Source organism: Phyllopteryx taeniolatus, chromosome 14 (assembly GCF_024500385.1).
Source record: "Phyllopteryx taeniolatus isolate TA_2022b chromosome 14, UOR_Ptae_1.2, whole genome shotgun sequence".
Classification (NCBI taxonomy): domain Eukaryota; kingdom Metazoa; phylum Chordata; class Actinopteri; order Syngnathiformes; family Syngnathidae; genus Phyllopteryx; species Phyllopteryx taeniolatus.
This window is the reverse complement of record NC_084515.1, coordinates 13677715-13692305: the sequence shown is the minus strand read 5'-3', so window position 1 is coordinate 13692305 and position 14591 is coordinate 13677715. Positions and strand designations below refer to the sequence as shown.

The window sequence follows — 14591 nt, the reverse complement described above, 5'->3', positions numbered from 1 at the left end:
ACAATTATGATCTTTTTTCTATTTAAACATCTTGAAACATGAAAATAAACAGATATTGGTCCACCGACTGTGCGGTTTAACCCTCCTGTTATGAACAGCAAACATATTTCTGCATCAACTTGACTCGGGATGCCTTTTATCACCCAAAAGTATCAGAAATGTGAAAATAAATCCCACTCAACCGTGTCTATATCTCCCTGTTAACTCCATGACAAACAATTTCACTGCAAATATGAGAATAATGTGATTTTAATTTTTTTTTTTTTTCACTTTAAAATGCCTCAATTTGACTCGGGGCATGTTTATTGACCCAAAAGTGTCCACGATGGGGGGGGGGGGGGGGGGGGGGGGGGGGGGGGGGGGGGAATGAATAAGCATTGTTTTTATTTCAATATTACCTCAACAATTTAATTTCAAATATGTGAAATATAAAATGATTTCACTTTAAAATGGGTCATTTTGACCCAGGGCATGTCCCAAACTGAAGAAATACCAATAAATATTGTTTGTATCTCATTACTAACTGAATGAATAACAAATTCATTGCAAATATGTGAAAATACTTTGTTTTAGGATGGGTCAATTTGACCCAGGCCATGTTTATTTGTCCTCAAATGTCAGAAATAGGAAGAAAAACAATCTTTTTTTTTGGGATGTCATTATCAAATCAATTTCTTACCATTTGATTGCAAGTGTGATTTTTTTTCCACTTCAAATGGGTCATTTTGACCCGAGGCATGGTCAATTATCCAAAAGTGTCACAAAAAAATAATAATAATAACCATTGTTTGTATGTCATTATTAGAATCATCACTAACAATTTCATTGCAAATGTGTGATGTTTTTTTTTCCCCTTGAAAATGGGTCATTTTGACCCAGAGCATGTATAATTATCCCAAATTGTAAGAAAAATTTCATTGCAAATACCGTGGACTTCTTTTACATTCAAATACTTCAATTCGACCGCAACAGGAGGGTTAATCATCAAGTGTTGTTGTTGTTGTTGTTTTTTTTTTTTTTAAACATGTCGCAAAGAAAATGAGTGGGGGGGAAACGATATTATTAATAAAATATCCATTTTAATGGCTTAACTTCATACATAAATACATAATGTTGAAAGGAGAACACAGATAGGCGAAATCCACTGGTTTGCTCAGCTATGTGGATGATAGGCGGTTGACACTGGTTGTGTGTGCGTGCGTGTGGGTGGGGGGTGTCATATATATATAATATATATATATATATATATATATACTGTATACACGCACGAGGTGTGAGTGGGGGGGTTGAGGGGGTTGAGGGGGGTGGGGGCTGCACTACAAATAGGCGAGCCGTCGTCCTTTAGTGCGCACTCTCTGTCTGTACCTTCGTCCCAGGACGGCTGCCAGGTACTTTTGCACAGCCATCTGCTTCCTGTAGCGGCTGTAGCTGTCGGTGAAAATGCCGTCCGAGTGCCTCTTGGAGAGTGGCTCAGCTTCGTCCTCCATGCTGTTCTCCTCACTGCTAAAAAAAAAAAAAAAAAAAAGGATAAATATGTATTTCTGTTTTTAAAAAAAAATCGATTAAGGATTAAATGTAAGCTTTTTTTGGGGGGGCGTTAATAATGCATCCCTTGGCCTTATCAATAATTCATTTACAGGCCGATTTGGTATTCTGACGCGTTTACAGGGAGTGGAGGGTGGGGGGGGGGGGGGTAAAAATCAATTGATGGATTAATCACATGATTATTTCACTCCCCTTCAAGACATTACAGCCAAGACACACACAAAAATCAACATTGACAACGATGGTATTTAAAAAAATAATAATAATAAATAACAATGAGCCAAAACAAGGTGGATGCAGCAAGCCCTTACCCTGCGCGCATTGTCATCAGAGAATGCAGATAATGGCGCGTGGTTAACTGACCCAGGATGTCCCTCAAGGCTCTATCTAATTCCTCCTCAGCATGCCTTTCTGCTCTGAGGTGCCAAAACACACATACATCATCAGTGGACGACAAAAAGAAAAAAAAAAAAAATGAAATTGAATTGAAAAGAGGACAAAAAGACGCACGTACACACACAAAACAATGACCAAAATGCGCACTTGGGTGCAGGGGGAACGACACAAATAACGCGAAGGGATGCACAAAATGCACTTTAAAAAAAAAAAAGTGTAATGATAGTAATAATCATAGTGATGATGATATGAAATACCGCTTCTCGGTGGGGTAGTAGAGAGTGAAGCCGCCGCCGCCGCCGCCGCCGCCGCCGTTTAAGGACGCCGCGCTGCGTAAGGCGAGGGGATCGCCGTCGAAGCCAAGCTCGCCCAAGGAATTGCCGTCCTCGTCGAACGCGTCGTTGTCCAGCCTGCCCAAAAAAAAATCACATTTTCTTTGGAAAAAAATTTGGAGGAAAAACAATAATAAAAAGCGTGTGAAAAAAATGGCTTTTTTTTTTCAAACACTTTCTCTCCCGAATTTAAGCACGTTCTAATGATTAAAATGCGTCCTTCATACCTCGTTTTTCTTCCCTATTTGTTTTTTATTCGTTTACATCTTCAAATCCCGCCTTTCCCTCGCAACATGGTGCTCGCTCATTATTTAAAACAACAACAACAACAACAACAACAAAAACACGACAAAACCGACCAACGAGAGGAAAGAAAATACATATTAATCGTCAAATAATAACCACGCCGCCTCCCATAAAAAATGTCACAGAAAATGGAGGATATATATATATATATATATATATATATATATTTTTTTTTAAAGATTACATCTTAAAGCTTTTCCTATTCGCTTGCTTTCCTTGGTGACGCACCCTCCTCTTCCTCCTCCTCTTCCTCTTCCTCCTCCTCCAGTGGGCTATCCATTGCGCTCTCATTTTTAATAAGGTTGGGGGAGACTTCACAGAAGAGGTCCCACTGGACAGATACCTCCACGCCAATTTCCACACAGTCTCCTTCCCCCGTTTTGGGTGCTTTTTGTTTTGTTTTTGTTTTTGTTTCCTCGCGCGTAATTACGCACGCCAAAACTGCACTTTAATGATGCCGCCTGCATTAAAGACTCCGCACGTGGTGCACACTTTTTAACACATGCATTCAATACGCGAGCATATGTAGGGAATAAAAAAAAAATTGCAAAAAAATAAAATATTAACATAAAAGGAGGTTTAAAAAAAAAAAAAAAGGGCGCGGACCTACCTGATTTTTGGGTAACTTAGTCCCAGAGGTGTGCAGAAGACGCTGTAGTGCATTAAGATTCCGTAGATGAGCAAGATTAAAGTGGCTTTGCTCGAATTGGCCATGCTGTAATATCACAAAATATGAATTTATTGTGAGTAGAGGTTTTTTGGGGGGATGCAGGAAAAAAAAAAAAGAACAAACTTTTGTCTAATTGACTTTTTTGGGGGGGGGGGGGTGGGGTTAAAGGAGTGCTGCGGAGGAAGAGGGGCGGTTGCACCTTACCTCGAAGCCAGGAAGCGCACGCGGCTGTTGGGGTGTGATCCGGGCGCGGCTTGCCTGGTGCGGTGCGCTTGTCTCTTCTCTCCTCTTATGTTCCCCACTCGCACTTCTTCCTTCCTCCCGATAATAATTTGGGGGGAAAAAACTAAAAAAAAAAAAAAAAAACAACCTCACAATGAAGCTTTCTACTGTGCAATACTGTAGTATTTTTTTTTTTTTTTTAAACAACAACAACAACAAAAGCAGTAGCAGCAGCTCCTGTAGATATCGCCTCGAAACTTTTTTGGTCCCGATCGCCTTGGATTTTTATCTTTAAGTATCCCTCACTCCCTCCCTCCTTCCCTCCCTCCCTCCCTCCCTCCCTCCTCCTCATCCTCCCTCCCTCCCTCCATCCAATAAGTCACGTTAAGGATGCTACGGACGTCATCAAGTCTTCCTCCTGCAGGAATATAACGGTACAGTTCCTTCCTCGTGCCTTTCATTCGTCACACACATCTCCACCCACCCTGCGAGCTCGAGAAGTTGTCTTGCAAACTTTGTTTTTATTTAGTTACTTTTACTATTACTGTCAAAGCAAGAGTGAGCCGCCTTTCCCCTGCGTTTATTATTCTTCTTATTTTAATTATGTATGATATATGAACATTTGTGTGTGCGTGTGTTTTTTTTTTTAAATAACAGAATTGCTTGGCAGGCCTAGTGAAATCCTCTATGGCCCACAATCCTGCATGTTTTTCTTTAGATTGTATTTATTCACTTTTATATTTTAATAAGTTTTATTTTATTTTAATGTAGCTGTTTTAAATTAATTTATTTGGCTTTTCATTCATTGTTTTTACATTTTTTTGTTTTACATTTTTTAACCACACGCACGGACTGTTATATTTTATTCTAATGCATTTATTTTTGATACACAATTTAATAGAAAAAAAATCCTTGTTTCATGATACCAACTTGCATATTTTAATTATTTTATTCATTTGTTATATTAATTATTTTTGATATATTTTTTAGCGATTTAGTTCTCATGTTTTACTATGCTCAGCTCACTGTTTTTATTTTAAGGAATTTTATTTTATATTAAAATTGTATTTGTTTTTTTTAATCGTTATTTTGCCATTCTAAACTCATGACAGTGTTATATTTCAACTGATGTATTTTACGTATTTTTAAAATGATGATTATATTTTAGTATACAATTTAATCTAAAAGATCACTACACTTAAATACTGTTATATTGTAATTTATTTATTTATTAAGTGTAGTGTAATTTTAGTTGCATTTTAAAATGATTTTCCAAACAAAACTTGTGCTATTTGATTTTTTTTAATTTTACTTTTTCATTATAATTGTTTTTCTTTTTTAATTATTATTTTAGCATATTACTCACACTTTCTTTTATTTGTAATGAATTTATTTTTTTCTTAGTTGTTTGTGATTCATTTTTAAGGTATTTCTTTATTTAGTCATATACTAAACTGACGTTTTTTTTAAATTATTATTTTAATGCCATTTATTATTAATTTAACATTTCATTTTATTCATTGGAGTTGTTTTTTTGGGGGGGGGGGTTTGTTTGTTTGTTTGTTTTAAGCACACTAAACTCATGCGCTGTAATCCAATACGACATCACGTCATCATCATCATCATCATCATCATCCTCACCAGCAACCAGTAAGTCCAATTAAGTGTTTTATCTCGAGTGGGTAGAAGTGCATCCTGGTTTTGTGCGGGACTAAAAGCCACCCCACTGCCCCTAAATAATCACCCCATCCCCCATGTGAGTCATTTCTCTTCAATTTCTTGGAATTTACGCTCACTTTGCCTCACCCAATTCCAATAATATTAATGATGGCCGCGGACGGATGTCGATTAGGCCCGAGGTGAGTGGATGTGGGGGAATAGAGGAGTGGGTGAGTGGGGGGGATATTCAGCCGTTCATCCATTCCTTCATTCACGATGTAATCGGATTGGAGCAGGCCTTTGACGCAGAGTGTTTTTTTTTTTTTTTTTTATAAAGAAACGTTCCATCAAGTTGTGTGAATCATCTGTTGACGCGTCGGAACCAACGCACACACACACACACACACACACACACACACACACACACACACACAAACATTCTAACTTTCGATAGGTCATTATGCAATACTAATAATTCCCTGATATGTATTACAGGCTTCTTTGTTGTGAGCCCCTCACATTCATTGACTACTGTATACTGAATCCCACCTGCCAGTCGTACAACTGCACTTTGCATAGCAAGTACGTCATCACGTTCACTCTGACGCAATATGACGATGGAGACAGTCACGAATGGGGGGCTAATACCCAACCACCACCACCCAACGAGTGTCCACGAGTTGCAGTGAGAAGTGACCACGCGCGCTGCTGGGATGAGGACACGGCGCCACCATCAGGACAAGAAGGGAATGGCTGGCTCGCTGGATGCATTGATAGTGGATAGAAAAAGTCGACACACCCCTGTTCTAATACCAGGTTTTTGTGATATATATATATCTAAAAAAAATGGACCAAGATAAACCATTTAAAAACTTTTATCACCATCATGTGATCTTAGAACCTTGTGCAACTCAATTTATTAAAATATATATATATATATATATATATTTTTTTTAAGGGGGAAGTAAAATGTGGCAAATCGCATTTAAACTAATGTTACAGCAGACACCTCCAAATAAAGTTCGGATGTTCTGGTAGGCTTTTGCTGACTTCACATTAGGTCACATTGTGGTGGGAAAAAGTTTTGAAATAATTTATCTGTCAAATGTATTGATATCACAAAAACCTGGTATTTGAACAGGGGTGTGTAGACTTTTTATGTCCACTGTATATGTATCCATCTTTCCAGCTATCTACATACATTTTTCTGTTCTACTGAGGGCCAATTTTCCTGTTTTATTTTAAGATGAATAAAACACTAAAGGATTATGATTTAACAGTCGGTGTGTTTTTTTTTCAACATTTTTAATGACTCCTTTGCTTTATACCAAATGCGCTCATATTGTATTTCTTTTTGCACAAGACACAAACTCGTATTACCTCTAGGGGGCGCCAGATGCTTGGACATTGGACGTACAATAAATGCCCCTTCCAAAAATGTGTACAAGTTGCACTGCTAGTGTCCACTTTGATAAAGTTTATAAACTACTTGATACCCATAAAAAAAAAACAAGATGTGTTTTTTAATTTGATGTGTAATTAAAATATTTAACTACTGTAGCGTCCACACAAGGCGGCCATATTTAGCGCAAGGAGAGTCGTTTACGAGACGTTCAGGTTTATGTGGAGAAGACACAATTCTGTAAGATATAACGATTGTGTTTGATTAAGTTAGACGTTGATTGTTTTTTTTCTAAATTAACTTACAGTAAATGTGTAATATCGTGTCACGTTGACAAGGGTGTACAGTTAATTTCTGTTTTCGACAGAGTAGGAATCAGAGCAGCCGAAGGTACGTGTTTTATAGCGGGTCCTTGAACGCATCGTGATTCCCTCTCTGGCCCTCGCTGGCTAGCCCGGCTATTGTGCTGGGACAACTCATCATAGATCGGTCTTCTTCTTTTTTTTTTTTTTTAAAGGACATTTCCACCGGCTCGAATAGTCGCTCTAAAGTGACGGCTTCCCCGTCTTTTTATTATATTGTTGTTTCTTTTTGAATGACTACCCGAGGGGGGTCCTCGCAGACGTCTCGGAGCTGCTGGCGGTGGAGTTTAGTCGCTGTCGGCATGGGACGGACGACTGAGATTTGATTGTCGGTGTGTGTCTCCTCCACTTCGGGACGTGAAAATAACAAAAGGGAGGACAAAAAAAGACGCATGTAGCCGGACTACGACGCTGCAGAGGTCGCTTGGTAAAAGGTAAGACAACGAGCCCTCTGGGGGGGTGGTGTAGGGCGAGCGAGGCCTGGTAGTTTTTTGTTGTTGTTGTGTTGTGAGACTCAAAAAGTTGGGAATTGTTGTAGTTGATCTATTTTGTGCGTCGACGCCGGTACTGGTACTGGTACTGGTTGTTAGGTTGACCCAAGTTCCTCCAAACAAGGCTTGGGCGAGCGAATCCTGTTGAATTTGTGGTCGCTTGGCTATTAAAGAGTAAAATAGCACACAATATATTAGCAAAGTGTAGCTCTCGTACTTAATTTTTTTTTCAACTAACCTTGATATTTTTTTAGTTTAAATTTAAACAACCAAATTTGTTTGGGCCTCACCCAAGACTTATTCCACTTTAACACACTGGTGTTAAACTTCCATGTCCACTAGTTCTGTAGCATTTGTTTTGTGTGTGTCTGTGTGTGTGTGCATACATTAAGTACACAAGTACCACTGTTGTTTGTTTGTTTGTTTTTTGGTAGGGCAAACATGTGTCCCTACTGTACTGTAATGTCCACTGCTCCTGTGTTTGGACACTCCAACCAGTCCCACAGTAATCCTCGTGCATGTTAATCCCTCTGTGTGTACTGCACAGTCCCACTTGGCTGGACTGCCATGACACACACACACACACACACACACAACTGGACGATACAGGAAGGTGAGGAGCACTAACAAGTGGCACTGCACCCGGTGTCATGAAATTTAAACAGGAGGTGTGAAGGATCTTCTGGGCAGATCACACATACTTTTCAGTTCCCCGATGCAATGCAGCTAAAAAGTTGGATTCACACATTGCACGTCCAAGTCCCCAATTCCGATTTAGTGGCTATGCGCGCTTTTGCGCTATATGTATTTCAAGTGACCCAAATTGGATAGGGCGATGTTTACATCAAGGTAACGCATGAAACAACGGCCAAATTGCACCACTCAAATAATACGCATGTTAAATGTTACACGTTTCGTTGCCCTGGAATTATCAATCAATGAAAATAGGAAATAATGCATGCTTCAAGAGAGCTAAACGTACAAGAAGGTTAGTTTATATGGCTTAAGAAAATGCAGGGGGAATAGGATGGGTAAACGTGATTGCGGTGAATGCCAGGCGAGATTTTTACACTCGAAGAAAAATTTGCCAGAGCAGTCACCATGTGGATGAAAAACCTAGTTGACCTTAGTGAAAGGGGTGAACGCAACTTAAACCTGACCTTATGTAATAGGGTGTGTCAAAACGTGGAGGGGGTCTGGCTTCCATAGTGGGATGGGGAGCGTATTTATTCCACGCTATCTTACGCTCGTCACCTTCAACTCTTGTAAAGCTGTGTCATGTGTTTAATTACCTACACCTACCTTAGAGAGTGTGTGCGCGAGTGAGTGAGTGTGTGCTCTTTTGCATAGTTTGGTACTACAGATTGATTAGTAAAGTAGCTGTTGACAAAAAAATATATATATTAACCAACATTTATTGAGCAACATGTGCCCCCCCATCCCACCCCCACCCCGTGCTGACGCCGACTCTGGAGCCAGGCCAATGCAGCGGCGCGTCATTCGACTCTGAGGGCCCATAAACGTGCTCCAAAGCTGCCCGGCGTCCCTGTTTCATCTGTAGAAGACCTTGACTGAACATGAGAAACGTGAGGGACCCCATCAGAGTGTGGTGGGGCGGGGGGGGGGGACCTACTGGCATTCATGGACTCATCCAGGGCTCAGCAGATTCATCTCCCCACGGCCCATCACAGATTGATACCATGATCGAAAACTTTTTTAAATAAGTGTGTGACATTTTACAAAGTGTGTGACACTTTACTATTTCAAATTTGTCTTTCAGCATTTCCCTTAAAATAGCTAAATGGCTCACAGATGCTTGCAATTTTTAATAGTCACTCAGCAGAACAAAAACATACGCATGGCAAAGACTCTCCGTAGCCTCCGCTGACGACTATGACTAAATTTAGCTCCTTCCTGGCATAAACAAAAATGTTAGTCTGTCAGTAGAGTTGTATCACTTGATTTTTCTTTCTTTATTTTATTTTATTTTTTTGCTCATCGGGTGTGGTCTCACATTTCAAAACTTGGTTAAGGTGTTAAGAATTGGTATGTGCACCCTTCTTAAGAGTGTTGCTCAATCCCAAGGGAGCAACAAGGGGATGCTTTGCTACATTTATGGCGTGAAGATGCCTCTGCAGGTGGCCTCGGCGGTGTGAATGGGACTCGGAAGGAAGTCCCCTCAGCTAGCCCCCCAACTCCTAACCCCCATCCCCCCCAAACTAACCGCCACCTTCCTGCGTGATTGGCAGGCGAAGAGAAGACGACTCAGAGCGCGTGCCAGGGCGATTACTGAGTTACGCTTCAGTGTTGCTCTTCTAGTCGCCGCGCTCGAGTAGTCCCCCCCCCCCCGAGGATGTCATCTTAGATTTCAGGCACTAGCGCGGGTTTATCCTTCAATGAAGCATTGGTGTTGACCTTGTGCTATTTTACTGACGACGTAATGGTAATGGTAAATCACGGTTCGGCATGTAGGCTAGCTTGGTTTTCAGTTCACATTGGTAATGTAACAAATGCAAGACATACATCTTCTTAATAATTGCGTAAATAGACACAGATTTAATGGCATTTAATTTCTGGAAAACAAATAATGTACACAGTAAAATGAAAAATATATATATATATATTCTGAGTCTTATGACATCTAAAATATTTTCCTTCGTGTAACATCAATAGTTTGTTTTCTTTTTAGGAATCAAACAATGCAGACAACATTTTATATACGAGTGGTATGAGTTAAGAGCGTTGTTATGGAACAAATATAACTTATAACTTAGCATTCATTTAACATTTTGCTAAACTAGCATTTACGAGAGTTGTGGTGTTCAAAGGTCGACAGGCCGCTCCTAGAGTTTCCATGACTGGAGTCTGATCTGATTGGATGTAAGAGCGGAGTGTAACTCACTTGAACGAGCCTTTGCTGTCAGTACACAGTTGCACACAGCCTGTTCCTGCTGTCTGTTTGATCGTCAATTTGTTTGTGCTTCAAATTATTTTTCCTGTGGGAAATGGAATATCTTCGAGGGCCGTCATTTGTCTGCATAAAACTTTTGTGTTCTGTGCTGGCACTGTTTGGCATTTGATCTTTGATAACCGTAACATTTGTCTTTTGACGATAAGATTGGTGCCAATTGTGAAATTTTAGTTCATTCACAATAGATGGAGTGTTTGTCTGTAGTTTTAGCATAGTTTGAGCATTGTGTTGGCTATTGTTAGATTATACAAGTGTACCTAATGGTCTGCTTTGGGCCACTCCCATAAGAAAATCCCTGACGTGTTTATTTTCGCAATACCCTGATAATACTGAAAAACTTGCTAATTTTGGTCACTATAATCATAATATGAAATTCTCATACTGTATAATTTCTATTCTAATTTTGCGGTGTCACTCTGTAAAAAGGCTGCTTGTGAGTAAATGCAAAACATTTGCAAATCCACTTTGTTTATATCATCACCCGGTTCTCGTTTAAGTTCTGGATGCTTGTTAACTTTTGGACAGTAGTTCCTTTGTCTTTGTCACTAGCAATTTATAATACCGTCCTTTGCATCCAAAATAAGCTTGTTGACTCACGATGGAGGCAACAGTGTGCATGCTGATGAAATGTTTTTGGCGGCGGAAGCCAAAGCTTCCCTCCTGCCGGAAGATTCCGGTGGGAAGCGGCAGTGTGTGTCTCCTTAATCTGACACAGCATTGCGGGTTATCTGGCACATATCCAATCGCGTGGCCTCGGACAGGGGTCCCCCCCGCCGTCCGAACATTTGTTTGTACAACATATGTTTGTACAGTATTCTTATGTGTAGTTGCAGCTCCTACACTGGTACTGTAAAAAGGTGGGACAGGTTATTCACAACTATTGTGGTTTTGCCTTAAAAAGTAGTCATTGATTATTCTAAGACATTACCCTTGCTCCTTTTCAAACGTCATAAGGTTGTGTGGTTGTACTTAAATTTGGTCTTAAATTTTAATCAAAGTGGCCTTAAATTCTACTTCCTTAAGTCAACAGATTGCCTGTTTATAGAAGAAAGCCCAAATACCGTATGTCAAACTGATGTGCTAGACCCCACATCCTGCCCGCAGAAGCACCCATTGTTCTTTTTCTTTCTTTCATTTTTAAATTGAAATACTTTGATGGATTGCAGAGTCTGTACCCTCATTAGCATTTGTACGACCCACAGTTAGCATGTGTATGAGTTGGCCAAGCAAGCATGCTGTGTGCACACCACTTAGGACCACCACCACCCTAGCGTATTTTGTCCAAAACAAAAGATGCACACTATTGTCAAAAGGCTTTTTTTCCCACTCTGTGTTAGGGATAGGTCATCTTGTCTTTGTCTTGATGCTGTCATTCTTCTTGACTGGCTGCAAAAGAAATTGGATAGATTTGCTAGCCTGCCCTCACTTTATTTGAATAAAAAGTATTGTTGGATGTGATGAATCATTAAATACCATTGCCAAAAGGTTTAAGTAACTTTCATGCTCCTACAAGCGTAACAATAAGTTGGACAAAAGGTAAAAACACTCAAAGCTGCAAGCAATTTGTCATGGTGAATCCTCAAAATGATCATTAAACTTTGACACAACACTCCACCCACATGAAAAGACGCAGACAAAAAAGGCTCGGCAATTTAGCGTCACCCGTCTGTCTTCTTCTGATCGGGGCTCATTTCATTCTCGAGGAGAAGTTTGTCAAGGTCTGACATCTGAAATTTGATCAAAGTCCAATTTTCAGTCCAATTTCATGCAACAGTTCATGAGACTTTTCCGCGCATCCTATGATACACACATCCACCAACTGTTGTCGATTTGGGAAATTGTTAACTTCCTTGGGGGCACTAGTGAGTTGGTTTTAGGGTGTTGTGTTGGGGACCCCTAAAATACATTAATTATCAACAGGATACACGCGATTGCAAAAATGTGTGAGGTTTCAGGCATGTCCAGCCCAGAAAATAATGTGATTGATTCGCTGGAAGAGGAAAAACAAACACCGATTCCGAGAAGGTCTTGGCATCACCTGGTGCACTCTCAACTTGAATGATAATAACATCTATCAATAACATCTGATCTGTTGATAACATCTCATTTTTTGATTCAAAATCTAGACGTTTAGTGTGACTTTTGAGGTATTTTTTTCAAGAAATGTTACCAAATGTTTTCGTGCATATGACAAGCAACCGATACTGAGAAAAGTTGCAAAAGCTCTACAGATTTCTTCTGAACAGTTTTAAACATTTAAAATCACAACAATCCAAACGTTCCCCTCAGTCCTGTAGGTGTTAAGTCGCATTACAAAGTGCCATAATGCCCCACTTGGCACTAATGAAAACGTACGTACGTTAAACTATTTTAGTTTTGAGGTTATGTTGTTTTTGCGTGATCCTGCTAACTAAACCATTATGGTTGTGTAAGTGTTGCTACCACAGTGACTAAAAGGAGTTGATCAGTTTGAGTATGCGAAAAAGAACATGCCTTCAACAATGCTAGAAGATAGGATGCGTAGGTCTGTTGTGCAGTGGGTTGGGGGTGAATAAAGTTCATTCAAGTGCATCAGTGCTTCTACCTCCACAACAAACGTCTGAGGCTCGCTGCCAACTTATTTAACCAGCTGCTCCTTGACATCTGGAATGTGTCGACTCTACGTCGGGAAACTTCTCTGCTGGTCTGTGGCTTTCAATCCCTGCATTCCCCAGAGGCCGGCTTTGCATTTGATCTTGGATCTTTTAGTCTAAAATCACGTGCGTAAAGATAGAAGTAGAAAATATGAAAGAAACAATCTGTCTTTGCGTAACTTTTTCACCTCAATGCCAACCAAACTTTGAATTACACTAAAATTGACCTTGAATGTTTTAACATAACATGTACAGTTGTTTTGTTTGTATCCAAAAAACAAACAACAATCATGGTGGGAACATGTCATTTGCTTGGAATTATACATGCTGTCCTCGCTTTACAATGGTCCCAACATAAACTCTTTTGAGGTTACCAACCGCACACATTGAATTAGTTTACGCAGCGGTGTTAGAATACGAATAACTTACTTACCACCGCACGTTCATCTCACTGCCTCAGGATCGGCTTTCACCCAATCACGATTGTTCACGGAAGGCAGTCGATACAATGTTCATCTGAAATGAGAAGATGCATGCGTCTCATGAGTTTTGCTTGTTGTGCTGCCCTTTGCCATCTCAGCTATATTGGGAAAATATTTGAAATTATTAGGAAAAAAAATCAATAAAGTTATTAATAGTCATAGTTCGAGGAAGCTTTCCGCTTTTTGTCAGTGCGATGTCAGCGGTGTATGGCGCATTTGCGTTTTTTTTCCCAAAGGGTGATAAAAGACTATTTTACAGCAAAGTATTTTGACAAATCAAACCACCAGCAACTGTTATTATACAGCGTGAGTGTGAGAAAAGTACATCTGGTTTCACAGCCATACGTCTGGCATGCTACCAAAAGCATGCAATGCAGATACGCCTCAATAACACAACATTATAAAGTATGCTTTCATTGGTTGTTTAGCCACACACTTTTAACAGAACATGCTAGAGAATCTCATTATGTTAAAGCCCAAATCATCACGAAGAGGATTCTGTCAGCACTACACTCCACGTGACGTGTTTATCTAATACTCGTGGGAAGAGTGAGTCGGAGTAGGATTACCTCATTTGCGGGGAGTCCTTGAAGTTCAGACAAGATAAATGTAAGGGTCTCGTATATCTATGAGGAGAGGGGCGATACTGTGGGTTTTTTTTTTCTTCTCCGTGTCTTAAATCTGTGTCAGTGAAACGGCCACAGGCTGGAAGTATCTTGTTTCCAGCTCGGATGGCTGCGCAGCCTTTTGTTTGAGATTATCAAGTCACGGGAGTTTGTTGGTTGGATCTTTGTTGACATCATGCAGGCTACCGTATAGTAGTTGTCCTGTATTTGTTGAATACTATGCTGTACTTGGAGTATGTTTTGTTCAAAGATGCCCTTGTGTATTGGAAATTATATAGGAATTAGGGCCATTTAAAAAAATAAAATAAAAAAAAATGCTGGACCAGGTCTAAATTAATTATGATTAATAAATACATTAATGATGTCAGTCAATGTATCTATATTGATTTTCTCTTTATAATCTCCTTATTTGAAAACACACACAAACACAATAATATACTTTATATATTTATTTAAATAATATATGACTACTGTATACAACTGGCCTCCGGGTG

General features: G+C 39.7%; 2 protein-coding genes across 5 annotated transcripts in view; one reads left to right on the top strand and one right to left on the bottom strand.

Moving 5' to 3' along the window:
* Nucleotides 1-1059: 1059 nt before the first annotated feature.
* On the bottom strand, nucleotides 1060-3750 carry adcyap1b (adenylate cyclase activating polypeptide 1b). 4 transcript variants are annotated; one of them, XM_061798455.1, is made up of 5 exons: nucleotides 3454-3750; nucleotides 3190-3294; nucleotides 2199-2351; nucleotides 1857-1961; nucleotides 1060-1500 (listed from the first exon to the last, which is right to left on the bottom strand). In XM_061798455.1, the coding sequence occupies exons 2-5, from the start codon at nucleotides 3291-3293 to the stop codon at nucleotides 1317-1319; spliced, it is 546 nt and encodes a 181-aa protein (XP_061654439.1). In that variant the 5' UTR covers nucleotide 3294; nucleotides 3454-3750; the 3' UTR covers nucleotides 1060-1316. The 4 variants fall into 4 exon arrangements, with proteins under 4 accessions (XP_061654439.1, XP_061654438.1, XP_061654441.1 ...); XM_061798454.1 differs by having other exon boundaries at nucleotides 1060-1503; nucleotides 3454-3747; XM_061798457.1 differs by lacking the exon at nucleotides 1857-1961 and having other exon boundaries at nucleotides 3454-3747.
* A 3217-nt stretch (nucleotides 3751-6967) lies between these two features.
* yes1 (YES proto-oncogene 1, Src family tyrosine kinase) overlaps nucleotides 6968-14591 on the top strand; it is a 23809-nt gene continuing 16185 nt past the window's right edge. The window contains exon 1 of the mRNA XM_061797924.1: nucleotides 6968-7328. The gene's annotated coding sequence lies outside the window, so the exon portion shown is untranslated. The remainder of the gene's footprint in view (nucleotides 7329-14591) is intronic.